The following is a 24,341-nucleotide window of genomic DNA, read 5'->3' on the forward strand; positions in this document are numbered from 1 at the left end:
AGTATATATACTAGTCTTATCTGACGTTAACTTTTCAACGGTAATGAGATTGCGTATTTAACAAACATTAACATTTACAGCTTGTAGTATAGCCGCCGCGGTGGCTCAGTGGCTATGGTGCTCGGCTGCTGGCCCGAAAGACGCGGGTTCGATCCCGGCCGCGGCGGCTGAATTTCTTTGGAGGAGAAATTCGAGGCCGGTGTACTGTGCGATGTCAGTGCACGTTAAAGAACCCCAGGTGGTCGAAATTTCCGGAGCCCTCCACTACGGCGTCTCTCATAGCCTTAGTCGCTTTGGGACGTTAAACCCCATAAACCAACCAACCAGCTTGTAGTATAGTTTTCCAGCGAAAATTGCATTCTTGTGAGCTGCGAGTGCGATGTGCTAGCTGTCACTGCAGCAGTTTCTCACTAGCGTCACCCTTCACGCTTGCGCCCCCTGGTGCAGATGCAAGGCAACGGTGGCCAGCCTGCCTACCAGCGCCCCCACCCGGCGGCGGCAGCCAACACCCAGAATGGCTACAGCCCACCCAAGCCGGCAACATCGGGTGGCCTGGCAGGCAATGGGGCTAGCAACAATCCAGCTTCTGGATTGGCTGGTGGCTACAAGCCGGCTCAGCAGCCACAGCCGCGCCCATCACCCCCGAACAGCGCCATGATGCACCACCACCCAACGCAGTACGGCGCCGCTGCCGCCAGCTTCCGGGCCCAGGGCATGGCACCCGCGCCTCACGGCATGGCGCCTCAGCACTGCTACATGGCGCCCCAGCAGCAGGGGTCCATGTACGCCGGCGGCTACGGACAGTATGCGCAGAACGCGGCGTACGTCCCGCCAAGCCTGTACTATCAGGTGCCGGCTTAATGCTGGCCCCCCACACTAGGTCTTGCTCGCGGGGGATAAAACAACAGGGGCGTTTGCTCTCTCTCTCTCTTTCTCTAGCTTTCCCCTAACCTTTTTTTTTTCTCACCCGCAGCGTCTCACATGTTTGCCTGTTTGTTCTGCTGAGCCTTTTTTTTTTAACCTTTTTTTTTTCCCCCGGCCCCATTGTGTACTGTACTACCTACGCCTTTCCCCTTCTCTGTACTCAAGGCAGTTGTTGTAATGGTGTCTGGCTGTGTAGACTGACAGAAATGCAGTGCAGTCTTTCTTTTTTTTTTTCTTTTTGGAGCTCGAGAGACTGGACAGACACAACAAACTGCAGCGAAGCTGTCTCTGCAGGCTGAGGCGTTGGTTGCAAACAAGGTGCACAACACGTTACACCCGGTGGCACAACCAGTGTCTGGCTTCTGTTTTCTTTATTAATTACATGCTGTGTCAGGAGCGAGGAGGAATCTCTAGAGATGTGCATTAAGTCTGTGATTGGCCGGAGAGAAATAGCAGAGTGGGCATGCCAGAACATGCGGAATGACATGCAAGGTTCTCACGTCATCCTGGATGATCGTGGCACAGAGCTAGTGCGTAAAGCAGAGTGAATGAGAAACGGAGGGCCCATTGTTCGCATTCGAGCGTACTTTTGTGCTGGTTCTCGTGTGTGCGGTCGCTCGTTGATTTTTTTTTCCCCCCCCCCCCCCCGTGATTGTTTGCTGTCAGCGTGTTTCTGCCCTTTCGCTGTCGTCGACGCTCCCCCTGGTATTTGTGGTTGTCGGGGAACATGCTTATTTAGAGGACTGCCTGTGATCTGAGGAAATGGGGGGCTTCAAATTGTCGACGCGCACTTTCGTTTTGTGAGGTTGAAGAGACTTTGGGGGAGAAAAGAATGTTAGCTTTATCTTGTTTGTAATCTTGAAATTATAGCCGGTTTCATTGGACTTGGCTTGGCAGTTGGTGCACCCTGAGAATCGAAATTCTAAGTTGGAAGCTTCTGGGTAAAAGCTTCTTGTTGGAAGCTTGGCATAAAGGGCTGTCTTTGCTACAGCAAAAGGCAGCTGCGAGAGCGCAGATATGGAACACTGCCTAGAAGCGAGAAAGGGAATTTTCCAGCACTGCATTTCTTGTCGTGGTCATCGGGCATCCAGTTTCTTCAGTCAGCATTTTGTGGCCATCGGCACCTGATTCCGAAGCGGGCCGGCTTCTTGTGTGTGTGCGCGTCCTGCTCTCTGTAATATTCTCAAGCCATTTAGTGCACACTTTTTTTCGTCTTTTTTTTTTTTTTCCGTGGTGTGTGTTGCGGTGGCCGCTTGGGATTTTGGCGGGTCTGTCGTGCCGCCACCTTCGAAAGGAAGGTTCGTCGTCATCAGTGTTCCTTTGCCGAATCGTTAGAAATCGGTCGGGTTTCAGGGGTCCAGTATATTGAGGTGACAAAGAAAAAGACTTCGATGACACTGTACAAAGCTCACAGAAAGGAAGCGCGTTCCCTCTTTTTATTAAATTATTCGCGGAGCTCCGTCCTGACAGGAACTCTTCTCTCCTTAGGGCTCCGCCTCGACATGCTATGACGAGGCTGTGCGGTGCGTGCATTTGAAGGTAGGCTTTTTCACTTTACGGAGAAAAAAATGGCAGCGCTGTCGACTGCACGCATGTACCACTTCAGTTTTTCTCACGTGACTGGGGTAAAAGTTTGTCGCAACGGGATGCTCTTTGAACTTGAAGTACGTGCGTTAACGTAATGATAGACTTTCCTTTTTTTACGTGTCCTGGAAAAAAAAAGTTCTCCGGGAAGTCTCACTCTGAGAAGACGAGAGCTCTGTTTGCCTCTTGTCGCGTCATGCGTGTGTGGAGTTGGCTCGTTGTTCCACTAACGTTCGTGCGTTTTGTTCTTCCCGGTGGTGAGTGGTAGCTAATATATGTATACGAAGAGCTGTGACTCGCATCGAGGTGCAAGTTTAATTTCAGGGTCGGCTGTGTCGCGCACTTCGTGTGGCATCTGGCTTAGCTGCAGTTTTGGCTGTCTCGTGGCAGCAGCAAAATGTGTTCAGGGAAGTACGGCTGGCATCCCCAGAATCTGTGGCTGTGAGCTCGGCTCTGGATTTGGCTGCTGTGCTCGAGAGCAAGCCAGAAGTCGTGTTGCAGTCTGAAAGCCAGGAGCACCACTAGGCATTCCCGAGCTTGCACTGCCAGCTTGGGATCCGAATTTTCGAGTTCGAATCTTTTTTTTCTCTTTCTCTGGAAGGCGACTCCAGATATGACTGTGATATCAAAAATAGGCTTTGTAGAATTTTTCAAGGTTTTCAATTTCTGCAAGTCCTTGAACCAAATGGCAGCACACTGCGCTGCAAATGTCTGCCACGTGAAATGTGGCTGAAGCTTGTGGGTTTCACCGACGTCTGTAGATAAAGCAATCATCATAGTCTTTACAAAGTGCTGCGACCAAAATGCGCCTTTCAGGACGCGAGTCGAAGAAAGCTCCGATGTCTGTCGAGGTCAAATCGTCTGTTCCATCATCAAGGGCTTTCAGGCGAGTTTTGCGGCTGCGAGAACTTGCCCCATCACAAGTGTTGTGTTTGTTTTTCTCCTTTTCTGGCGGAGAGCTGTTGAAAACCTCTCCCTCAGAATCTTGGGAAGATGTCTCTTTCTGCTGAAGCAGAGTCTCGAAGTGAAACTTTGTTTTTTTTACTTCCTGCTTGAATGGGTAGACCTCGGAGGCTGTGTGTGGCTTCAGGCCTCGGCATCTTCATCATCAGTCAGGAACTCTCGGTTCATCTGTCCATGGGGTTCCCAGCCGAGGGAGCTCTGCAGCCCACGGGTGTTTTTAGTGCAGACACGACATCATCAAGCCTTAGTGGCATCGGGGTAGTGAGTCTTTCCCGGTTGGAGAGTGCACGTTGTGCTGCGGTCTCTCTTGTCATACTCTCCCACAGTTGGGAGGAAGCCCCCATCGGCGACGAGGCTCTGATGGGTGCAGCAGTAGACAAACCCAGTGTATAGACTTGCCTGCGGGCGAGACTAGGTGGTCACTTCCCGGTGCAAGTTTGGCATTGCTTGTGGGGAGGGGGTGAATCTTATTGGGGGATGGGGTGGGAATACTCGCCAGAAGCACAGCTGCATAAAAGGCTGCTGCTGGCTAGTTTGCTGTTCTCAGCTTGGGCTCTCAGTATTCATCAATCCATTGGAGGGAGACCTCTTCTTTTAACGTCGCCACAGCTGAAATGTGGATTGCGAAAACATGGTGGTACCTCTGGTTGAACCAGTCTCTTTTTGTACAGATTGCGCCACCTGTCACGAGCTGCGAGATTTTTTCAGTTATTCTGGGGGTGTTCGTTTTTGTTTCCTTGTTGGAAGTAGGCAAACTCTCACTCGTGCACTTTGGTGAGAAGCGTGCAGCCGCTCGTCAGTCCATCGCCATTGTTCGGTTGCCTACTGTTCGTCGTCACGGGAGAGTTGCGTCGTGTGACCGAACCTCTTTGTCACGCGTTTCGTCCCGCGACGTAAAAGAAATGCGGAAAAACCTCTTGTCGCCTGAATCAGTCTGGCTCCAAGTGCGCGGACGGTTGTTTGGGAGGTTAGCAGCAGCAGCGGCCCCTTGGTGGCAGCCGGACACATTTACGCGTCATTTTCTCAGCGTTGGTCTTTATCTCTCTCTCTCTGTCCGCTCAACCCCGCCCCCCCTTTTCCCCTCCCTTTCCGCATTTTTGACAGACCGGTGCCCGTGCATCACATTATCTCGTGGTGTGCTGCGTTTGCCCTGTAATGCGTTGCGTTACGGCGCGCGGCCCTGACCTATACGAAGCCTTCTTTTTTAAGTTTTTTTTTAGCCGTCCACCGTTCATTTCTTTTTATTGTTCATTGTGTCGTCGTCCGAGAGCATTTCTGCCTGTGATTTACACCGCCGGGGCAGAACCTTCATATAAACACCTCTTTCTGTCCATTATTACTAGCCTCGATGTTGAAACCAAAAAAAAAAAACAGCCAGTCCACCCTAGTGAAGTTTTCAAGGGAGGCAGGACGCCATTCCGAGTCGAATGCAATCCTCGGTACTTGGTGCGCACTCCGTGAAACCGTGGGCATTGGCTGGGTTAAAAAGGAAAAAAAAAACTGCGAAAAAAAAAAGTTCAGTGTCGTGCGTGCAAGTTTCTGGTCGTGTAGAGTCAAGCCCTCGTATGGTTTTCACTACTGTTTATCTTCGTTGTCTTTGGGCAGAGCGTCACGTCACTCAACCTTTATTCTTCAGGAAACATGTATTCCCTGCACGTTTGGAAGGGTGGCGCTGCCTAGTCTTGGCAGTCTCTATTTTTTTTTGTTCGAGTTACAGACCGCTTTTGTTTTTTTCGGGGAGCATTTTGTTGCTTGCTCCTGTCGTAGGTGTTCTTGCTTTTTCTCCTAGGTGCACAGATTGTAAGTGTGTGCATGTGTAAACGTAATCCGTTCCTATCTAGCGTAACTACTCGATGCCTCAAGCTGTGGTGGGGGAGGACACTGGTGTCTTGTCCGTGGCACCACGTACCATCGTCTACACACAAGTAAAAGTGGGCGAGAAGGGCGACATGGTGGGAGTTCTTGTACATACCTTGTATATAAGCGATTGTGTACCAAAGCTGTGCCACCAGGTTGTTGCTTCTCCACCGAGGGGAATAATTGCACTGGCTCGCTCTTGTCTCTCTCCGCGGAAGAACTGAGGCTCATATTTTGTCACGTTTAGAAGAGTTGTGGAGAAATAAAAAGAAATTGTGTAGCAACTCTGGGAGTCTTTTCCTCTGTGTCTGTCTCATTACTGCATTTTAGGACTTGCAGCCATTTCTGTGTCAGCATTCCGCGGCATCACTTTTATATCTCACTGCAGGGCTCACCTAGATTACTATTGCATCACTGTTGCATCATTACTGATGCGATTTCTGTGTCAGCATTCCGCGGCATCACTTTTATATCTCACTGCAGGGCTCACCTAGATTGAAATATACCTGCACTTAAAAGACACGGACTGAAAGAAAGAGACACACACACAAAGCGCTGGACTTACAACTGAATTTTTATTCGGGAAACACTGCTCTTTATGCACACCAGCAGCTGATAAAAATGGAAGATGGTAACACCCGGATGGTAACACCCACTCTGCTCACCTAGATTACTATTGCATCGCTGTTGCATCATTACTGATGCGATTTCTGTAACAGCATTTTGCGGCACCACTTATATATCCCACTGCAGAGCTCACCTAGATTACTATTGCATCACTGTTGCATCATTACTGATGCCAGTTCTGTGTCAGCAGTTTGCGGCACCACTTTTATATCCCACTGCAGAGCTCACCTATAATTGCATCACTGTTGCATCATTACTGATGCCATTTCTGTGTCAGCAGTTTGCGGCACCACTTTTATATCCCACTGCAGAGCTCACCTAGATTACTATTGCATCATTACTGATGCCATTTCTGTGTCAGCAGTTTGCGGCACCACTTTTATATCCCTCGGGAGAGCTCACCGAGATTACGATTGCATCACTGTTGCATTATCACATCAGGTAGGTTGGTAAACTTTCATGATTAAAATTGGGGGAATGTTTCTTGAGGCTTGTGGGTGGGGTCCTCATACCAGGAGGAAGTATAGTTTGCCACAGAAGTTTACTGGATTTACTACACTGCTACCTCATGCCCCAGTAGGCCAATGAATGTCCAGTCATGCTCGTTGGAATTCCCTGCAATTGGCTTGCGTGACTTCTACACAAATTTTTTTCCACCCTGTACTCTTGGTGTAGGCAGGAGGATAGGTCGTCGAGTGGAAACTCTGATTGCTTCATAGTAGTTGCACAAGAAGGAATGGCGCAACAAAAACATTGGAAGAAGCGCGTGTGTTGTTTTTCAAACGCCCGTTTTCGTCTCTCCATTCCTTCCTGTGAGCTCGGAAGAGTACGGAAGCAGAAGGTGCCTTGAAAGAATACAGGGACGTAGGCCGCTCGGTGATTTCTGCTGGTGATTGCTTCTACTCGAGTAAGCCTGCAGTGCCACTAGCATGTAAACGTGGTTGTGCACCATGGCATTAGCTGCCAAGCTAAAGGTCGTGAGTTCAGTGTGTTTTGATGACTCCATTTCAAGGGAGTAAAAATCTGCATGTCGAGACTTCGATGTTCACTGACAGGCTTGTGTGTATGCTGTCCGAGGGAACGAGTGTTTCATAGATAATTTGCGTCGCAGGGCTTCAGTGAAAAAATCCACCCATTAAATTCTAGACATTATGCACATTATCATGGGAGGACCTTTATTGTAACGAACGGAACTGCTCAAGTGGCGCTTTCACATGTAACTGTTTTGCGTCCGCCGTTTCGTTTTCTTGTCTTCCATGCAGGCCCAAATGACTAGGCCTACTTTAAAAATATATTAATCGCAAAAGCTTAAAAATGAAACCTTAGGGTAGGCCGACCATTAACAACAGTCTGAAAAACAATGTTTTCATTTTGTTACGCTATGAGCCCCAACTCAGTGGAGCTGGCGCTGGTTATGCGGTGGGGACAGTGAGAGTTACACGAGTCCACGATCCCAATCGGGTTGCCCTAGTCCGAACGGCTCGGTCACAGGACCGAGCTTTTTGTTATGACAGTCCACTTCGCCCAGTCAGAAACCTACGTAAAGACGACCGGCCCAGTGATAAAACTGGGAATGGCCTGCAGCCGCCTCAATATCGAGAGTGGCGAAAGAAAACCATCTGCATCAGGCGGCCCCTGATAAATGTACGACGCACGAAACCTTTTCAAAGGTCTCGAACAACGAGCGAAATCTTATCGGGTCCCCGACAGCGAATAAAACGCGTGCCCAAGGCCGCAAGCGACATCGACGTACGAATGGCGAATTCTAAATACTTCCAAGAAATCCTCATAACACGTGCTCCACGATCTCGAACTTCGCAGTGTTTACGCGTAAATATTCGCGCCTGCTAGCCACGAACGCATTTACACTGCAGCACGGCCAGCTGCTACTCTCGCTTGCCCTACCCCTACATGGAATCTTACCAGACGTGACGCAACGCACCTGCGGAAAATACCTCGATAAAGATTAAAAAAATAGCGGCGACACGCCATCCACCGCCGTCTTTCACTCTTTCTTCTTCCTCCGTGCCTTCCACGAATAAAGACCGCGCAACCGCGTTGCCCCCACTGCCTAGTCACTACGCGAACTACGCGCTGTAAAGTAGTTCTTCAGACATTTGGTCACAGAAGCTGATTATTATAAAGCGCTTACCTGAAAGCAGCGTTTTGTTGAATGTATTACGTTTAATATATTTTCTTGGTTTTTAGATAAGTTTATAATCAGGATATCTTATCGCCAAGGCTCCCCTTTGTGTGTCGTCACGGGGAACTACACGCCGCTGACGCCGCTTCCGCAACAACGTGTCTCTCCGCACATCACGAGCCGTCGTGCTAGCAGTGCACAGTATTGGGTCTGATTGAAACTGGAAAAAAGTCAAGCTAACCAAGCACAAGCATCCTCAAAATGAACGGACGTGGCGGCAGAGGGTAAGTTCTCGACGTTTTCATGCCGTTTTCGCACCGTCGTGCGGAATTATCAGCGAAAAGTGTCGATTTTTGGCGACCGTGAAAACGAGTTCATTCATTCGGCATCCATGTCCGGCTTAGGCCTGGCGTGGTTACGTCGCACAAAGAAATTTACGCGGCGACAGACGCTTGGGGCTGCTGCTTTCGCTCGAACGCAAGCGTTCGTCGCTAGTTTGAGTCGCTACCAAATTCGTATCACTTCGGCAGTTACGTTTTCGAGTAGTTTGAGGTGCCGGGAGGTGTTAGGCCTAAGCTAAAGTCGCAACGTGGCCTTCCCGGGAAGCTTTTCAGCTCTTCGTAGCGGCCGGTGTTAGTCCCTTACGCCGCGTACAAATTTCGCTCCAAGCATTCCGCAGTTCACCGGCGTTTTCCCGCTTTTTTCGTCAACGCTCGGCGAAACGCCGGCCGGCGTTTTCATTTGCTTTTTATTGCTTCGACGGCGCGCAGACAAGCGCGACATATCGATCCGGTCTACCGGCTAGGAAATCCCCCGTTGCCATGACGTCCGTGCTACAGTACCAGTTCGAGAACTGCGGGTTGAAAACTGGCGGACGCCTATTTTTGGTTACTTTTAATTCTCCATCGGCTTCAGCTTCAAATTGGAGCGCAGTGGCAAGTGTTCTGACCATGTGGCTTTGAAAGCGAGGTCATCGCTGCTCAAGACGCTTTGTTTCAGTGAATCTTGAAGTGTTTTTGTGACCTGTACACATCACCTCATTTACCTCTTAAATCATTGCAACGGTGAAACTAAATTTACGGTCATGTGTGGCGTCTAGATATATTGCCTGTCCTCTCATCGTTATTTGTTGTTTCGTCATGCGCTGACTAAGCGCCTCTGAACGCCCTGGCGGCAAAGAAGGGAAGCGCTTTGAATTACTTGTTCACGTGGGCAGATCGTGACCGACGCGAGAGTTGTGCCTCGCTGCATCGTCGGGGCTTTGTCGCTGCATGCCGCGGCGTTTCCGCGATCGCTTCCCTCCTCGCCCCGTGCTTTTCTTTCGACGCGCGAGCGCTAACAGATGCGGCGTGCAGGCCTTTTGCGAACGAGGCCGTCGCTTAAATGACTAGCGCGTTGCGCCCCGGCCGGGGGAGTGACGGGATGGAATCTGAGCGGGCCGTTCCGGGTCAGAGATGACTGCGGCTCGAACGAACGCCGAGGAAGTGACCGATATAGAATAGAACGAAGGGATGAGAGAACGGCCTTGGGGTAACTGCGCACGACGCGTAGAAAAAGTGCTAGCCGAAGAACGGCGGTGCGATCTGTGGGCTTCGCCGGAATGTCTCGTCTAGTTTGTGAATGTGTCACGCCTGTCATCAGGCCGTTTGTTTCAAACACTACGCCCCTAATTCTGCAGCTTTGGCGTCGATGCCAGTCATGTGCGCCGTTGCTGCGGAGGCGAAATACAAAAGGGGCCTATTGGACTATGCGATGGCTCAATGCGTTAAAGAATCAAAGGCGGTCTAAATTAATCCGGACTTTTGCACTACGGCGACCCGCACAACCCGTGTGGCTCTTCGAGATGTCAAGCCCCACAGGTCACTATTTATTCAGTTTCAACTGTGTAGCAACTGCGACGTAAAACCGAAGAGTAAGGCAGCAGTGTCAGGAATTTTTCGGGTATGTTCAACTTTACTGTTCTCCTCTCAAGGCTGTTAAGGTTAGGTTTAGGTTAGAGAAGTGTGAAAGTACTTTTGTTAAGGGTTCACAAAGGGTAGTGTTGAATACGGACGTATGCTCGCAGCTTGATGCCTTGCTTGCATTGCTGAGGGTTGTGGAAACATTCCAGTGAAGTGAAACAAAGCACTGACTCGTGCCAGACTGTGTCTTGTGTAATCGGATCGTATTAATAGCATCGGGCTATGTTGGCAAGAATGCAGCATGTCATGAACGCAAAAAAAAAAAGCTGAGGGTATAAGTGCCGGGTAGTAGGAGATTCATGCAGGTTGAAGCCTTGTTGCTGTGCGAAAGACTGAGCGAATTTGGCTGGCATCCAGCTGTGTGTTTAGCGAATGCCAGTTTGTGGCATAGCTTCTGTGACTGCAGTTCGGTTAAAATTTCATTTGGCATCTTTTTTTATGAGGTCTTCCTTTGGTCATGTTTTGTATTGCATGTAGGAGAGCTATTTCTTCCTGCCAGTTGATTGGCAAATTAGTTTTTCCAGCCTGCTGGTACCTAGTGTGAAGCGTTAATCATACTGACACCATATATTTACATGAAGGACAATTGTGCAGAATTCTAGTTAGTAAAAATCAGCTTGGGTCACATCTAGTAGATTGTTAGTCGTTCAACATGCCCCAGCTCAAAATGGCGAGAAATTATGGGGTAGCAGCGTGAATGTTATCTGCTTGGGTGACTTACTTCACTGATACATATTAGGGAAAATGTTCTTCAGTTTAAGCCAGGGCATAAGGCACACTGTTGATTGCGAGGTGTTTCTTGGGGTGGCAAAGTGGGCATTTCTTATTCGTTGGGCTGTCTGGCATTATCTTGCTGTTGTAAAGGTTTTTTTGAAAAAAGGGCTCAAGAATGCTGGCATGCACAGTGCATGCTCAGTTTGCCTTTACGTTCTGTTATGCCAAGCCAACAACTAGCCCAAACCCTACCATGTCTTGCAAACCCGTGTGTGAAATGTGTGGTGAGGAGCTCACAGTTGATCACATTTTAATTTCTTGTTCGCATCTTGAAGAACTTAGAAAAATTTTTTTACTGTATTTTACTATGAAGACATTCCATTTCATCCCGCATTGCCTTTAGGCGAGCAAACACTCGTCGAGTTTTCGCTTGTGTGTAAGTTTCTAAAGAAAGCCAATGTTTTAAATCTAATATAATGTAACATCTATACACTTAATATAACATCATCTAACCTTGTGTTTGGCGCATGATAGCCACAGTTGCTTATGCGCCATGAAACTCCATATAACTAACCTACCATGTCTTGTCTTGCAGAGGAGACTATGGTAACAGCTGGGGTGGCGGCGACCGTCGCGGGGGTGGCGGTGGCTTCCGCAACAGCCAACCGGGTGGCAATCTTCGCAAGCCGGACTGGGACCGCATTCAGCTGCAGCCGTTCCAGAAGAACTTCTACCATGAGCACCCCAACACGGCCAACCGATCCCAAGCGGAGGTGGACGCCTACCGGCAGGCCAACGAGATCACCGTGAAGGGCCGCGATGTGCCCAAGCCCATCCTGCGCTTCGAGGAGGGCAACTTCCCCGACTACATCATGAAGGGCATCCAGGCCCAGGGCTACACAGAGCCCACCTGCATCCAGGCCCAGGGTTGGCCCATCGCGCTCAGCGGCAAGGACTTCGTGGGCATCGCCCAGACCGGCTCGGGCAAGACCCTGGGCTACATCTTGCCCGCCATCATCCACATCAACCACCAGCCCTACCTGCAGCGTGGTGACGGCCCCATTGTGAGTTGTGTGATGACCCCCTTTCAGACTTTTGTAACCTCGAGGCCAGTCAGTTCTTAGTGATTTGGAGGGGGATGCAGTATTGGCACGAGGCCCACAATCTGTTTGTGGCCGAGTGAAGATGGAAGTGAGTGGTCACAGGGAACCGGAGACCACGTGTACACTCGCAGCTTGGGTGGAGATTGGGCTGATTTTTAAAACTTGAGATAAGAAGTGTGGCTGTGATGTGCTTTTCTGCTATGACTGCTTTAAGGGGGGACACTGGTCTTTGAGACCAAAAAATGACCAAAAAAACGATTTTCAAAAAATGACATTTGTAGAATTTACAGCTATCATTTTCCAACTGTACCACTTTTTTCCTTTAAGAAGTCATCATTTTGACCATAATATTAAATTCAGATCGTGTGGGCTGAATTTATGCAGGCGCTGACAATTTAATAGCATGAAAATTTTGGACATCTGGCTATCTTAGTATGTCGATATCTCAACATCTAGGACAGATAGAGATGTTGTATTAGTTGCTAGGGGAAGCTGAAGGCACAGTGTGTGCATTGATCGAAGCAGATTTGTTCAATCACAGTTCAAAACTTTATAATTTCGCAAAGTTTACCGATGCACTACATTCACACCTTGAACACTGAGATTCCAAGTGCTGTAAAATTACTAATGAGGGTAAAACGGAAAAACTGCTTTGATTATTGCACTCTTTACTCACCATACTATGCAGCCGTGAATTAAAAATTTTTTATTGAGCAGTTTTTTTTGCACCGAGGTACTAATGAATGACTAATTAAAATTAATTATCTTTGGAACCAACTAATTTATGAGAAAGGTAACTTCATTGTTGAAATCAGTATAAAAAACTGAGCAAGAGAGTACAGTTTCATTAGGATTGGGCTAAAACTAAGGAAAATAGGTCTAAGACCAGTGTCCCCCCTTAACCACTCGAAGCTGGTGTGATGTTAATCAGCTGTTGACTTTTAATTCTGGCTGTTGTGATGAAAATGTGTGTAGCCTGAACCCGCTAGTACTGGGGTGAGAAACTGCTTTTCCTGCAGACAACGTGGCTGTCCCAAGTGACCTCTGTTTTATGGTGCATGCCCAGTGCTGCTGTTGTGGTGTATAGCGCAGGATGGCACTTGATTGAAACATTGTCGTGGAGCGTTTCCATACTTAATTTGGTACACCAACTTTTAAGAAATTGGCTGTGTCAACCACCCCCAGTGTCTGAGTGCACCCTGCTGAAAGAACATAACTGCATTTTGGGTTTGGGCTACCTCTGAGCCTCAGGTTGTGGGATGCTAAGATTCCTCTCTGCTCTGGTGGCAGTGGTTGAAATTAATCCTGAGCCTTCTGAAGCTGTCTCACCTTGCTCACATGGAGTCTTGGGATTCTTCAGGATGTGCAGGTAGCTTCAGTATGAAAGTAGACAATCAGTTCAGACACTGGAATTAATGCTTGTTGAGTCTACAGTGTGTTGTGGATGTTATCAGATAAGCCCTGATTAAATGAGACAGAGGGAAGCACACTTTGGATACAAACATGTTCCCTTTTTGTTTTGGAGCTGCCTCTATTGTGGCAGCTAATGAGAGGTGAGCCTGCAGGGCATCCAGCAGTATTTGCTGCCTCCTCAGGCTCATTGTGCCCACAGGGGCTGCCTCTGGACAGCCAAGTGTACCCCAGCGCTGACCTGGCAGAAAAGTGATTGCCAGTGTTGTGAGTGGGCACAGACAGGCTTGTGTGCGGCATGAGCTTAGCAGGCAAGCCTTGACAGCCATGCTGTCCCTTTCTGTCGAAAATATAACTGCTTATGTGGGTTGCGAGCTTATTACCCGGCGCAAGAGTTTACTCCTGAGATTTTCAACAAATATTTGCTTGCTTGAGACTTGTTTACTGTGTGGTGTGAGTCATCTCGTTTAATAGAGTGCCTTGCTGCCTGGGCAGTTGCTCCGAAGTACAGAATAAGAAAAAAAACAAGTTGGTTCTGCATTGCACGGGTAGTTTGTGCCTGTTAGGAAAGTGCAGTTCTTTGAAATTAGGGCCATAACCCTCCCCAGAAAGACGCGGGTTCGATCCCGGCCGCGGCGGCTGAATTTCTTTGGAGGAGAAATTCCAGAGGCCCGTGTGCAGTGCGATGTCAGTGCACGTGAAAGAACCCCAGGTGGTCGAAATTATCCGGAGCCCTCCACTACGGCGTCTCTCACAGCCTCAGTCGCTTTGGGACGTTAAACCCCAATAAACCAAACCATAACCCTCGGTGATCGTCATTGCATTCTGTGGCGATATGCCCTTTTATAGTGCTAGTATGTGCTTCTGATGGCTTCTGTGCCCTTGTGTGCAGGCCCTGGTGCTTGCCCCTACCCGTGAGCTGGCCCAGCAGATCCAGCAGGTGTCTTCAGACTTCGGGAAGCACTCGCGTGTGCGCAGTACGTGCGTCTTTGGCGGTGCACCAAAGGGACCCCAGCTGAGGGATCTGGAAAGAGGTGAGCGTGCCTGCCTGCCTGTGCTTTGCAGTAGGAGGGGGGGGGGATGACTCTTCTTGATTTGGGTCATGGCGACTAACGTAGGAGTGAAATGAGCACTGGTGCGAGTGGCATGAGGGAACATTAGTGTGGCCACAGACATTTTTAAATGTCTCTGGCTGTTCAGAGGTTATTTCATCTTTGTGCTGCCATGCCTTCAAACCAGCACCAGAGGGAAGTAATTGCCAAGTATGTGTTGGCTTTAGAGCTCAACCCGTGAAGTCTCCGCTCTTGACATTTGAAGCATGTCCTATAAGTGCAAGGGAACGCCAGTGTTTAATGTACCGTATTTACTCGCATAATTTGCGCACTTTTTTTCCAAAAATTAAGGCTTCAAAAAGGGGGTGCGCAAATTACGCGAAAATTTCGCAAACATGCCTTAAAAACTCACCCGCAAAAAGGACATAACATGCAATATAATCTAAAAAAGTGAGGCATCATATACAAGCAAAACACTTTCCTTTATTCACATGCTTTGTCTAGTCGGAGTCGTTGCTAGATAAATTGGATTCCGAGCCACGGCTGACATCGTCGCGGTCGTCGTCACCATCGTCGCTGGCGTCCCAAATCGCGTCGTCCTCTGTTCCGTCAAGCGCATTCGACAGGCCAGTTTTTTTGGAGCTGTGCTCCACAATGTTTAGAGACACCCTGTCCCACGCTGCCAGAATCCATTTGCAGACCGTCTCCAAAGGAGGCCTCTTCATTCTCCCAGTCGGAGTGAGACCGTGTTCTCCGCTGGCCATCCACTCGACGTAGAACTTCCGCGCGTTGTCTTTGAACGGCTTATTGATAGAAACATCCAACGGCTGCAGGACTGATGTTAGGCCGCCTGGGATGACAGCCAGGTTGGTCTTCATCTCCTTTAACTTTTCTTTCACACTGTCGACTAGATGGCCCTTGAAGCTATCAAGGACCAACATCGATGGCAGCCGCAAAAGAGCGCCTGGTCGCTTCCCCCACACAGTGTCCAGCCAGTTGAGCATTAATGCCTCATTCATCCACCCTTTTTCGTGGACACGAACATGGATGCGTCCTTTCACTTTCAATTTTGGCATCGTCTTTCGCTTGAATATCACGAAGGGTGGTAGTTTGCGACCGTCAGCAGTCACTGCCAGCATTACGGTGCACCGTTGCTTTTTGCTGCCGGTTGTTTTTATGGCAACAGACGAAACTCCCTTTTCGCTCACCGTGATGTTGGGTGGCATGTCGAATGTCAGCGGCGTCTCGTCAGCGTTCCCGATCTGGGACATTATGAAACATTCCATCCTGCGAATCTCTTTCACGAAACGGTGAAATGCCCCCACTTTTTCTTCGTAGTCAGCGGGCAAACGCTGGCAGAGAGTTGTCCTCCGTCTCAGAGACAGGTGGTGGCTTCTCATAAAACGGGTCACCCACCCCCTGCTTGCTTTGAACGTCGGAGCTGGGATCCCTTCCTCACGTGTGATTTTCCTTGCCTGGAACTGCAGCATCTCGCACGACACTGCTATCCCGGAAGCCCGATGCTCGCGAACGTAACGCACGAGCTCTTCTTCAACGGTGGGGAATTTACCTTTCTTAGGTCCCCGAAATGCTCTCCTTCTGCTTCCACCAGTACCGCACGTGGCTTTCATTAAGCTTGTACTGCCTGGCAGCGGCACGATTTCCATTTTCTTCGGCAAATTCAATCACCTGGAGTTTAAATTTCGCCGGATAGTTGTGGTAGCCCATTGCAACCGAAGAACCGTACGTCGAACCACTACGCACAAAGCCGAGCCACCAACCACAAAGAGATAGACGCGCCAGACGCACAACGAGCACTACTGCGTCGCGGCTTCGCGTTGGCTGGGATTGCTCTGGCTTGACCTTGGCAGTGCGCCGCATCGATGCGGTCTGCTTGTGCGTTCCCGCGTGCATGCTGGCGTCTTCGCGCAATCGCGCAAAGAAGTGCGCAAAATATGCGGTCAAGTTTTTTTTTATAAATCCGGGTAATAAGTTACGGGTGCGCAAATTACGCAAGGGCGCAAATTATGCGAGTAAATACGGTAGTCGTGTGTGTCCAACATAGTGTTCAATACATGCAAGCTGCCGCCGCGGTGGCTCAGTGGCTATGGTGCTCGGCTGCTGGCCCAAAAGACGCGGGTTCGATCCCGGCCGCGGCGGCTAGAATTTCTTTGGAGGAGAAATTCGAGGCCCGTGTTCTGTGCGATGTCAGTGCACGTTAAAGAACCCCAGGTGGTCGAAATTTCCGGAGCCCTCCACTACGGCGTCTCTCATAGCCTGAGTCGCTTTGGGACGTTAAACCTCAATAAACCAATACATGCAAGCACGTACTTGCGTGTATTGAACACTGCTGCCACACTGCCCCGGTGTCACTGTGCATTGGGTGGAGCTCTTGTTACGTGTTCCAACGGACTAGTCCGCACCCCAGCTGTGGCTCTGTCCAGGCCTTTGTGCCATTTGTTCTCCACAGCCCCGTGTCTCGTCTTCCGACTGTGCAGGCTCGGAGATCTGCATTGCCACCCCGGGCCGCATGATCGACTTCCTGGAGGCGGGCAAGGTGAACCTGCGGCGGTGCACATACCTAGTGCTGGACGAGGCGGACCGCATGCTGGACATGGGCTTTGAGCCCCAGATCCGCAAGATCATAGAGCAGATCCGGCCGGACTGCCAGACCCTCATGTGGAGTGCCACCTGGCCCAAGGAGGTGCGCTCCCTGGCCGAGGACTTCCTCAAGGACTACATCCAGATCAACATCGGGGCCCTGCAGCTGTGCGCCAACCACCGCATCCTGCAGATCATCGACGTCTGCCAGGAGGCTGAAAAGGAGGACAAGTGAGTGTAGTTACGGTGAACAGTTAGCATTGGGTTTGGCATTACCTTGCTTAGCATTGGCAGCAGACCTTTTCTAGCACAAAGACCAGCTATTGTAATGCTGCAAATGTGCAAGGCTGTGTTGGTAACTACGAAATAAGCTGCTCCAATGAATGGTTCCTTCCGTTTTTAAGCATACAGGGCGGACTTTTGAGTCACTAACAATGAGTGCGGTAGGCAGAGGAAACTAGTCAGTGTTGGAATAGGTACGAGGTCATGTTGGCCTGTCGCGCCTTGCTGGCGGCGGTGCTGTCAAAACCTCGTTACAGCATCCACCAGGCCTCTCGCTCACTGGAGTTCACCCCTCATACCTCTCAGTTGTAGGGGGCCCTGGGACAGCGCAATACCTCCTTTGAAGCAAATCGTGTTAGCCTATTGTACAGCCTCAGCGAGGTTTTCGTAGAGCTTTGCTTGGAATTGAGCGTATTTGCCAGTCGGTAAAACGGAGTTATTCATTTTCTCCAGGCTCATGAAGTTGCACCAGGAAATTCTCAATGAGAAGGAAAACAAGGTGAGAACCCGTTTTGTACGGTTGTGCGACGGCACATTGTGGAAACTCCCGCACTGTGCGCGCAAGTGTGCTGTGGTGAAGCTGAGTGTGCCTTCATTTGCGTCTTTGCAGACCATAGTGTTTGCGGAAACCAAGCGGAAAGTTGACGACCTCACGCGGAAGATGAGACGATATGGGTGAGTGCTGGGCCTGGAAGTGCGTTTCTCATTGCTCTTGTCAGGATTTTTGCTGCGTCACTCGGTGATAAGAGAAGTGGTCGTGCTCACCGTGTTTCTCGATCTTGTTGCTAGGTGGCCTGCCATCTGCATCCATGGTGACAAGACACAGCAGGAGCGTGACTGGGTGCTCAATGGTTAGTTTTCAGTCTCCTTCGTTGCCGACATCTTGTCTGGTGCGCGATTGTTTTGCCGAGACTCATGCCTTGGAATTTTTGTTTGCAGAGTTCCGGTCGGGCAGGTCTCCCATTCTCGTCGCGACAGATGTGGCTGCCCGAGGCCTTGGTGAGTGATCGGTCGTTGGTCTTGAGTGCGCGATGGGCATGGGACATTCAGGCCTGTGCCTTTTATCTTTTCCAGTTCGATAGATAGGCAGGGGCATTTTTTTTTTTTGTAATTGCAGTTTTACATGTGCTTCTCATGAATAGTTTTGACGAGACGTTTTTAATGCATTTCAAGGCAGAAAATGCTGTTCTAGCATGTTATGTGGGGTTTTGCTTCTATGAGCACTTTCTGCATTTGGTTGAAACTGTTGGGAGGCAGCTTCTAATGACTTGGAGAGGCTTGACAATTGCTTAGCGGGCTGCTGTATTACTCTGCTGTCAGTGAGCCGTCCCTGGGTACTATGTCTGTTGGAAGAGTAATTGACTTTGTGTTAAGAATTGTGGAAGTTGTATATCATGGGGTTGGGCCGTGTAGTTGAGGCTTTGCACCAAGCTAAGGCTTTTTTCTTTTGAGATGACCATACCTGTTGCCGTCGTGTCAGGCGAAGTTTGCTCTCGTTTCAAGCGCGTGCCGCGACATACACGAGGCGGGGCTGGGAAGGTGAGGCTTGCGGGGGCACCTTGTATGCTGGGAGGGGGGGAGTGGGGGGGAAGCATTTGTGGAGACCAGAAGACCTGCTCTGACAGCCTTGTGTCCTGGTTTTTCCCCTTTCTTTTCCAGAGGCACACGTGTGTGGGCTCCGGGTTGTCCATACGCAGTGCTGCCTCACTTTGCACTGGGCGGGCCGTCCTCCCTGAGCCAGAAAAAAAATAGCGCTTGGGAGACTACTACTGCCAAATGAATGGCCCGGCGGGCGCAAATTGCATTCTCAGCCCCTTGTTTCCCCATTGGCGGACAGGGACGGGCCCTTGGGGGATGCGTCCCTATTGCATTGAGCACTTGGAAACTTAACCAGCGTCCCTTGATTGGCGACAGTTGCACAGCAACCCTCATATCCCTAGGAAAGATTTCGGGGTGGGTCATTAGAGCTGTAACGCAATCGGTTGCAACTCTTAAGGCTTAGGGAAGGAGGGATACCTCGGCACTTGTAAAGCTGGCCTCAGTAGGGATGAAAGGAAGTTTGGGAGAGCAAAAAGAAACTGGTAGGATAGAGTACAATTGGCTCTAAAGTGCAAAACAAAAAGAAAGCGGAGGCCGTGGCAGAGCGAGTTGGTGCGGCACCAGGGGTCGGCTTTCGGCTGCCGGCTTGTAAAGGGCTCCCCCTCTAAAAGGAAGGCGGCGGCACGCAAAAAAAACGAACGCGCAATGGCCGCCGGTGGTGGTGGTGGCCGTGCGGGAGAAGGGCGCCCCTCCTTGGTGTGGCGTCCTGTCTTCCGTGTGCGCGCGCTCGCTGCCGACCGACCCTCCCCCCCTGGCCGACGACTCTTGAAGGCCACGGCATGGCCGCCGCCGCTGGCTCTCTCTCGCAAGCCGGCTGCAGGTAAATTTTTTAGAAGCGCCATCACATTCCTCCTCCTTTTTGTTTATCTTCCTCGTTTCCCCTTCTATCTCTTGCCTTTCTCTTCTCCTGTACCCTTGTTTTTGTGGGCCGCACGCTGCATAACTTTCTCATCCGGCACGGGCTAGGGTCGTTGAAGGGGTTAGCATTAATCTTGTGTTGGGGCATGTAGCCTTCTTTGCTTGCTTGTAAATGCCCTGCACTAGCGGGGCTTGCCTTTTGATTGAAGGGACGTGATTGGATACTCTCATTATAACTGCGGACAAGTTTAGTGGAGAGTGTTCATTTCTCTTCTTCACAGTGACGTTCGAGTGAGCCTCTTTGCAGGCTTCTTTCAGGCCTTTTTTTTTTAGTCTTGGGTAATTGTGGTAGGAGCTTGTGGGCTATTGGGACTGCTTGGCTTTGCATGTGGGCAAGAGATCTGCTTTTGGTGCTACAGTTATGGAGAGGAGCTTTTATTATTGCACTTGCACGCTGTCCTTGTGAGGGCTGTCACTTAGTCTTATCATAGTGGATTTCAACCTTGAAAACCTTTAAAGAGAGCAGTGGTATCTGGCTCTTTAAAAGTGTACCAGTGTTTCCCAAATTCATAGTGCCACGTCCCTTTAGTAGTCTTTTAGGCACCAGATTCTACCTGGCGTAGGGGAAGTTTCAAGATCAGTGACAGGTGCCATCTTGGGGGGGGGGGGGGGTGGATGCAGGGATACAGGGGGGGATACAGTCATAACCTGTTGTTCAAAATTGTGTGGGATGCAGCTGCGGTACAACCCTGTGGATTTGAAGGCCATCAAAATGAAACTTAGTGGGGTTTCGAATCACTTGCTCATGAATCCAGGCAATAACTGAGGTGTGAAATGATTTAGACTGTGTGGAGCACTTTTAATCGCTAAAGCTATGTTATGCTTGTAACAGTTTACTGACATGGGCTTGTTTGCATTCATCCTGGCTGCGGCACCCTACGACAATGTCAACCCAACTCGCCCACCAATATGTGCTTAGCATCCTTGCCAGCCGCCTGAAATTGTCGCACCATGTTTGACGTCTGCAGAACCTCTCTGTAACTCAGTGATTGCAAAAACTCTTTAGCACGAGGGTGGTAGCCAGGTTAGGATATGTTAAGTTGCATGATGCAAGGGGCTTGTACAGAATTGGTTGAAAAGGCAAGAGAGCACATGCAGTCCATCTGGGACACTGCTGAGGGTCTTTTTGGCTCGCATGACATCACTTCGGGGTTTTGGCGTTATCTGCTTTGCGATACATGAAGCACTAAAACTACGATTCAGTTTGGGGCTGCGTAGTGTTGGGTCGGACACACATCATAAGCGGTGCAGTGTTGCATTTTGGTCAAACTCCGGCGTTTTGGAGTTGGCAGCTTGGGCACCTCAGCTGCAAGCCTGTGCAAGCTGCTGGCTTAAGTGACCTGGTGGAATTTACCATTTGAATTACGGGACCTTGGAAATTTTCTGTGGAAACTTATTTTGGGAAACACTGGTCAATTAGCATGTACTGACCAATGCAGTTAGCTCTGAAATGTTTGCATGAGGCAGGTTAATAATAAGGCTTTTAAGTCACATTTTGCATTCGACTGTTAGGTGCTCATGATTTACACCCCTTGCAGGGAGAGGAGGTAGGTGTGTAGCTCTCTGTACACAGCAGCACAGTTCGCTTTGTTCGGCATCCATTTCGTGAGAACTAGAGCAACTAAACGCTGGTAATTGCGAACATGGTTCATTGTCTCCCGTGTTTTCCTTGGGGTGGCACAGATGTGGACGACGTGCGGTTTGTCATCAACTTCGACTACCCCAACTGCTCGGAGGACTACATCCACCGCATCGGCCGGACGGCCCGCTCCAACAAGACGGGCACGGCGTACACCTTCTTCACCCCCAACAACTGCCGGCAGGCCAAGGAGCTCATCTCGGTCCTGCAGGAGGCCAACCAGGTGGTGAATCCCAAGCTCTACGAGATCGCCAACAACCCCAGGGCCGGAGGATGGGGCGGTGGCCGTGGCAGTGAGTGTCCATTGTGCTTGTATGGAAGCTTGAACAAGACCATGTGGGAAGACACGTTAACTATGTGAAAGTGGACGGGGTGTGGTGCCGTACATGATACTTAATACTGTGCTGAATTTTTTTAAAGGGTGCCCAGTTTGCTCAATAGTTTGCCAGGGGATGGTGTGGCGTTGGGTGTAGTTTGCACTCCTGTGTTCTTTGCTGTGTTTGCGTGGCATTTGAGAGCAGGAATTGGGGGCGCACACCTGTTACTTGAGGGGTGGAAGTAGGCAGGATGTTGCATGCAATACGGTACTTGGTCCTGTAGCTTTTGTTAGACTAGTTTGAGACAAAGGCCTTGTAATGTGAGAGCAGTACTTATCCCCTCAGAAAAGTGCTGGTCAACTTCCATGATGATTGCAAGATTTGAGGGTGCCCCTTCTTAAGGATGTCGCGTACAGTAGAAATCACACAAAAGTGACGGTGCCTGCCGTTGGTTGGCTTGCAATTTTTGGATAGTGAGGTTGCAACGCTTCATCGTCCAAGTAGAATTGCTCGCATCTACGTCATTAGGCGCGGCAGCAAAGCATGGCCGGAGGTGGCAGTTCATTGATGAAGTGCACGGCTATCACAATGCAGTGAAAACGTGTGAGCTGCTGGAGCAAATTGCGGTAATCTCCGCAAGCCCTCTACATCAACTTAGCGCCCACTATAAGTGCAAGCAGTGCTCTTGTGTTTACGCATCGTGAGGCATTGCTTAAGGGGGGACACTGGTCTTGAAAAAAAAAAATTTTATTAATGAAGTCACAGTTACGAAATCTTCAAGGAATATGTATTTTTGTGTGCGGATTCTAAATATGTCATTTAATTTCATGTGAAACAATTCCTTGAGCACTTATGCACTTTTTATGCTAGTATTTTGCGGAGAGTTTTGAAGAAAGTTTGCTGCGGGAAACTCGCTGAAATGTATGCCATTGGGTTCTCTTGACACCGAGGAATACAATAAGGGTGAAATTGTCTTCCTGCCTATCATAGAACTTAAGCTATAGAGTTTTGAAGTTCTCGCTTCAGAAATTAGACGGAAAGTGTGTATTCCTGTTTCTGAAGTGGCAGCTTCAGTACCCTGTAACTCAAGTTCTATGGGAGCCAGGATGATAATTTTACCCTTATTGTATTCCTTGGTGTCAAAAGAACCCAATGGCATCCATTTCAGCGAGTTTCCTGCAGCAAATTTTCTTCAAAATTCTCCGCAAAATACTTGCATAAAAAGTGCATATGTGCTCAAGGAATTGTTTTACATGAAATTAAATGACATATCTAGAATCGGTGCACAAAAATACACTTGCCCTGAAAATTTCATAACTGACTAAATTAATAAAATTTTCTTTTCAAGACCTGTGTCCCCCCTTAAAGATGTCCTCATATTTTTTGTGCTTTGTTTGGCTGCTGACATGTGGAGAAAAGTTTGTTCCAATAGGATTACCTTTGCTTGCATTTTTGTTTTGCGATTCATGGTACACATTGCTTTTTGTTTTTCCTTGACTTCCAGGCCGGTGGCGTTCGGGTGGCGGCAGCTCGTGGGGACGCTCTGGTGGCTCCTCCGGCAACACTCACTATGCCAGCGGCGCCAACAGCATCTCTCTCGGCTCGCGAGACAACCAGATGAATGGCTATGGCCAACAGCAGAACAGCTACTACTCAGTCTAGGAGAGGACGTCCATCAGCCAATGTTGGGCAGACAAAAACAAATTGCTAGGTTTCTTCTCATTTTATTTTTTTTCACTGTTGTATCAACCAGCACGATACCTATCCCAGTCACTACTGCCTCTTACCCGTGGGGGGGGGGGGCCCTAGTGCTGGAGCCATCTTTTGCTGTTACCGGTGTTGCTCCATCTGTCACACTTGCTCTTTGGTGACCTTTTCGTTTGTGTTCCTGTTCTATGCCGCAGCTTTAAGCCTTTGTTTTATGAAACCTCAGTTATTGTCATTCACCAAAAACTATGAGGCAGAGGAGTGGCGTGCATCATTGTGATATTTGGGAAAAAAAAAGGCTGGGCTCTATTTTGTGTGATGTGCATTCCTGTTTGGCATATTTTTTTATTCTAGTGAGTTGTTGTAAGTTATTTTCACCCATGGTCGCATTTAAATGCTGCTGTCTACAGCTAGACTGCTGTTGTTTTGGGAACAAGATTTTTTTCCCGGGTTAGCCGGAGCCCCATGTTCGTTTTTTTTCCTCATTGCGTTGAATGTTCGTCTGAGTAGTAACACAAAAATGTGGGGAAGGCAGTTCCGGATCCACTAGGTCATGTGAAGACAAAAACCGGGCCGTGTTGCCCATGTCTCAAGCTCTGCCCTGCGTTTCATGTTCTTGCGTTATGGGACCTGCCAGTTTCGACGGCTCGTGATAAGTGCACATAGGAGAGTGCTGGGATGAAAGCCATCGCCAGCATTCTTGTGGAGGCTCGAAAGTTAAGACCGTGAGCTTCCTTAAGTTGCAACAGTTTTTTGGAGAGAAATAAAAGCACTGGCAAAACGACAATATATGTGCTGTCTGACTTATTTGTGCTTTGAAAGCTGTTCTTCCCTGTAGTTCCACCTTATTGCATAAAGGCGTTCAGTACATAGATTTAAATTTTAGCTTGAAAGGATACGAGCTGAAAATATTCTCTGGAATACTTTTAACCTCCGGCTG

The 24,341-nt window shown here is 49.3% G+C and overlaps 2 protein-coding genes across 2 annotated transcripts in view; both read left to right on the plus strand.

Moving 5' to 3' along the window:
* The window catches only part of LOC149347945 (putative ATP-dependent RNA helicase DDX5), a 36,059-nt gene extending 30,447 nt beyond the window's left edge, over positions 1–5,612 (plus strand). The window contains exon 16 of the mRNA XM_089587786.1: positions 448–5,612. Coding sequence (XP_089443912.1) covers positions 448–861 — 414 coding nt within the window. The 3' untranslated portion in view covers positions 862–5,612. The remainder of the gene's footprint in view (positions 1–447) is intronic.
* Positions 5,613–8,222: 2,610 nt separating this feature from the next.
* Rm62 (ATP-dependent RNA helicase Rm62) lies at positions 8,223–24,188 on the plus strand. Its single transcript, XM_089587789.1, has 10 exons — positions 8,223–8,382; positions 11,369–11,837; positions 14,179–14,320; positions 16,837–17,170; positions 17,675–17,720; positions 17,832–17,896; positions 18,011–18,072; positions 18,161–18,220; positions 21,422–21,670; positions 23,199–24,188. Exons 1-10 carry the CDS (start codon positions 8,360–8,362, stop codon positions 23,354–23,356), a joined length of 1,608 nt encoding a protein of 535 aa, XP_089443915.1. The 5' UTR covers positions 8,223–8,359; the 3' UTR covers positions 23,357–24,188.
* Positions 24,189–24,341: the final 153 nt, after the last annotated feature.

The sequence above is a fragment of the Amblyomma mixtum genome, chromosome 4 (genome assembly GCF_055824585.1).
Source record: "Amblyomma mixtum isolate Tamu chromosome 4, ASM5582458v1, whole genome shotgun sequence".
Classification (NCBI taxonomy): domain Eukaryota; kingdom Metazoa; phylum Arthropoda; class Arachnida; order Ixodida; family Ixodidae; genus Amblyomma; species Amblyomma mixtum.

Coding starts and splice junctions, on each gene's coding strand:
- Rm62 (XM_089587789.1), top strand. CDS start 8,360: ATGAACGGACGTGGCGGCAGAGG. Junction 14,321..16,836: donor GCTGAGGGATCTGGAAAGAG/GTGAGCGTGCCT, acceptor CCGACTGTGCAG/GCTCGGAGATCTGCATTGCC. Junction 17,171..17,674: donor GAGGCTGAAAAGGAGGACAA/GTGAGTGTAGTT, acceptor CATTTTCTCCAG/GCTCATGAAGTTGCACCAGG.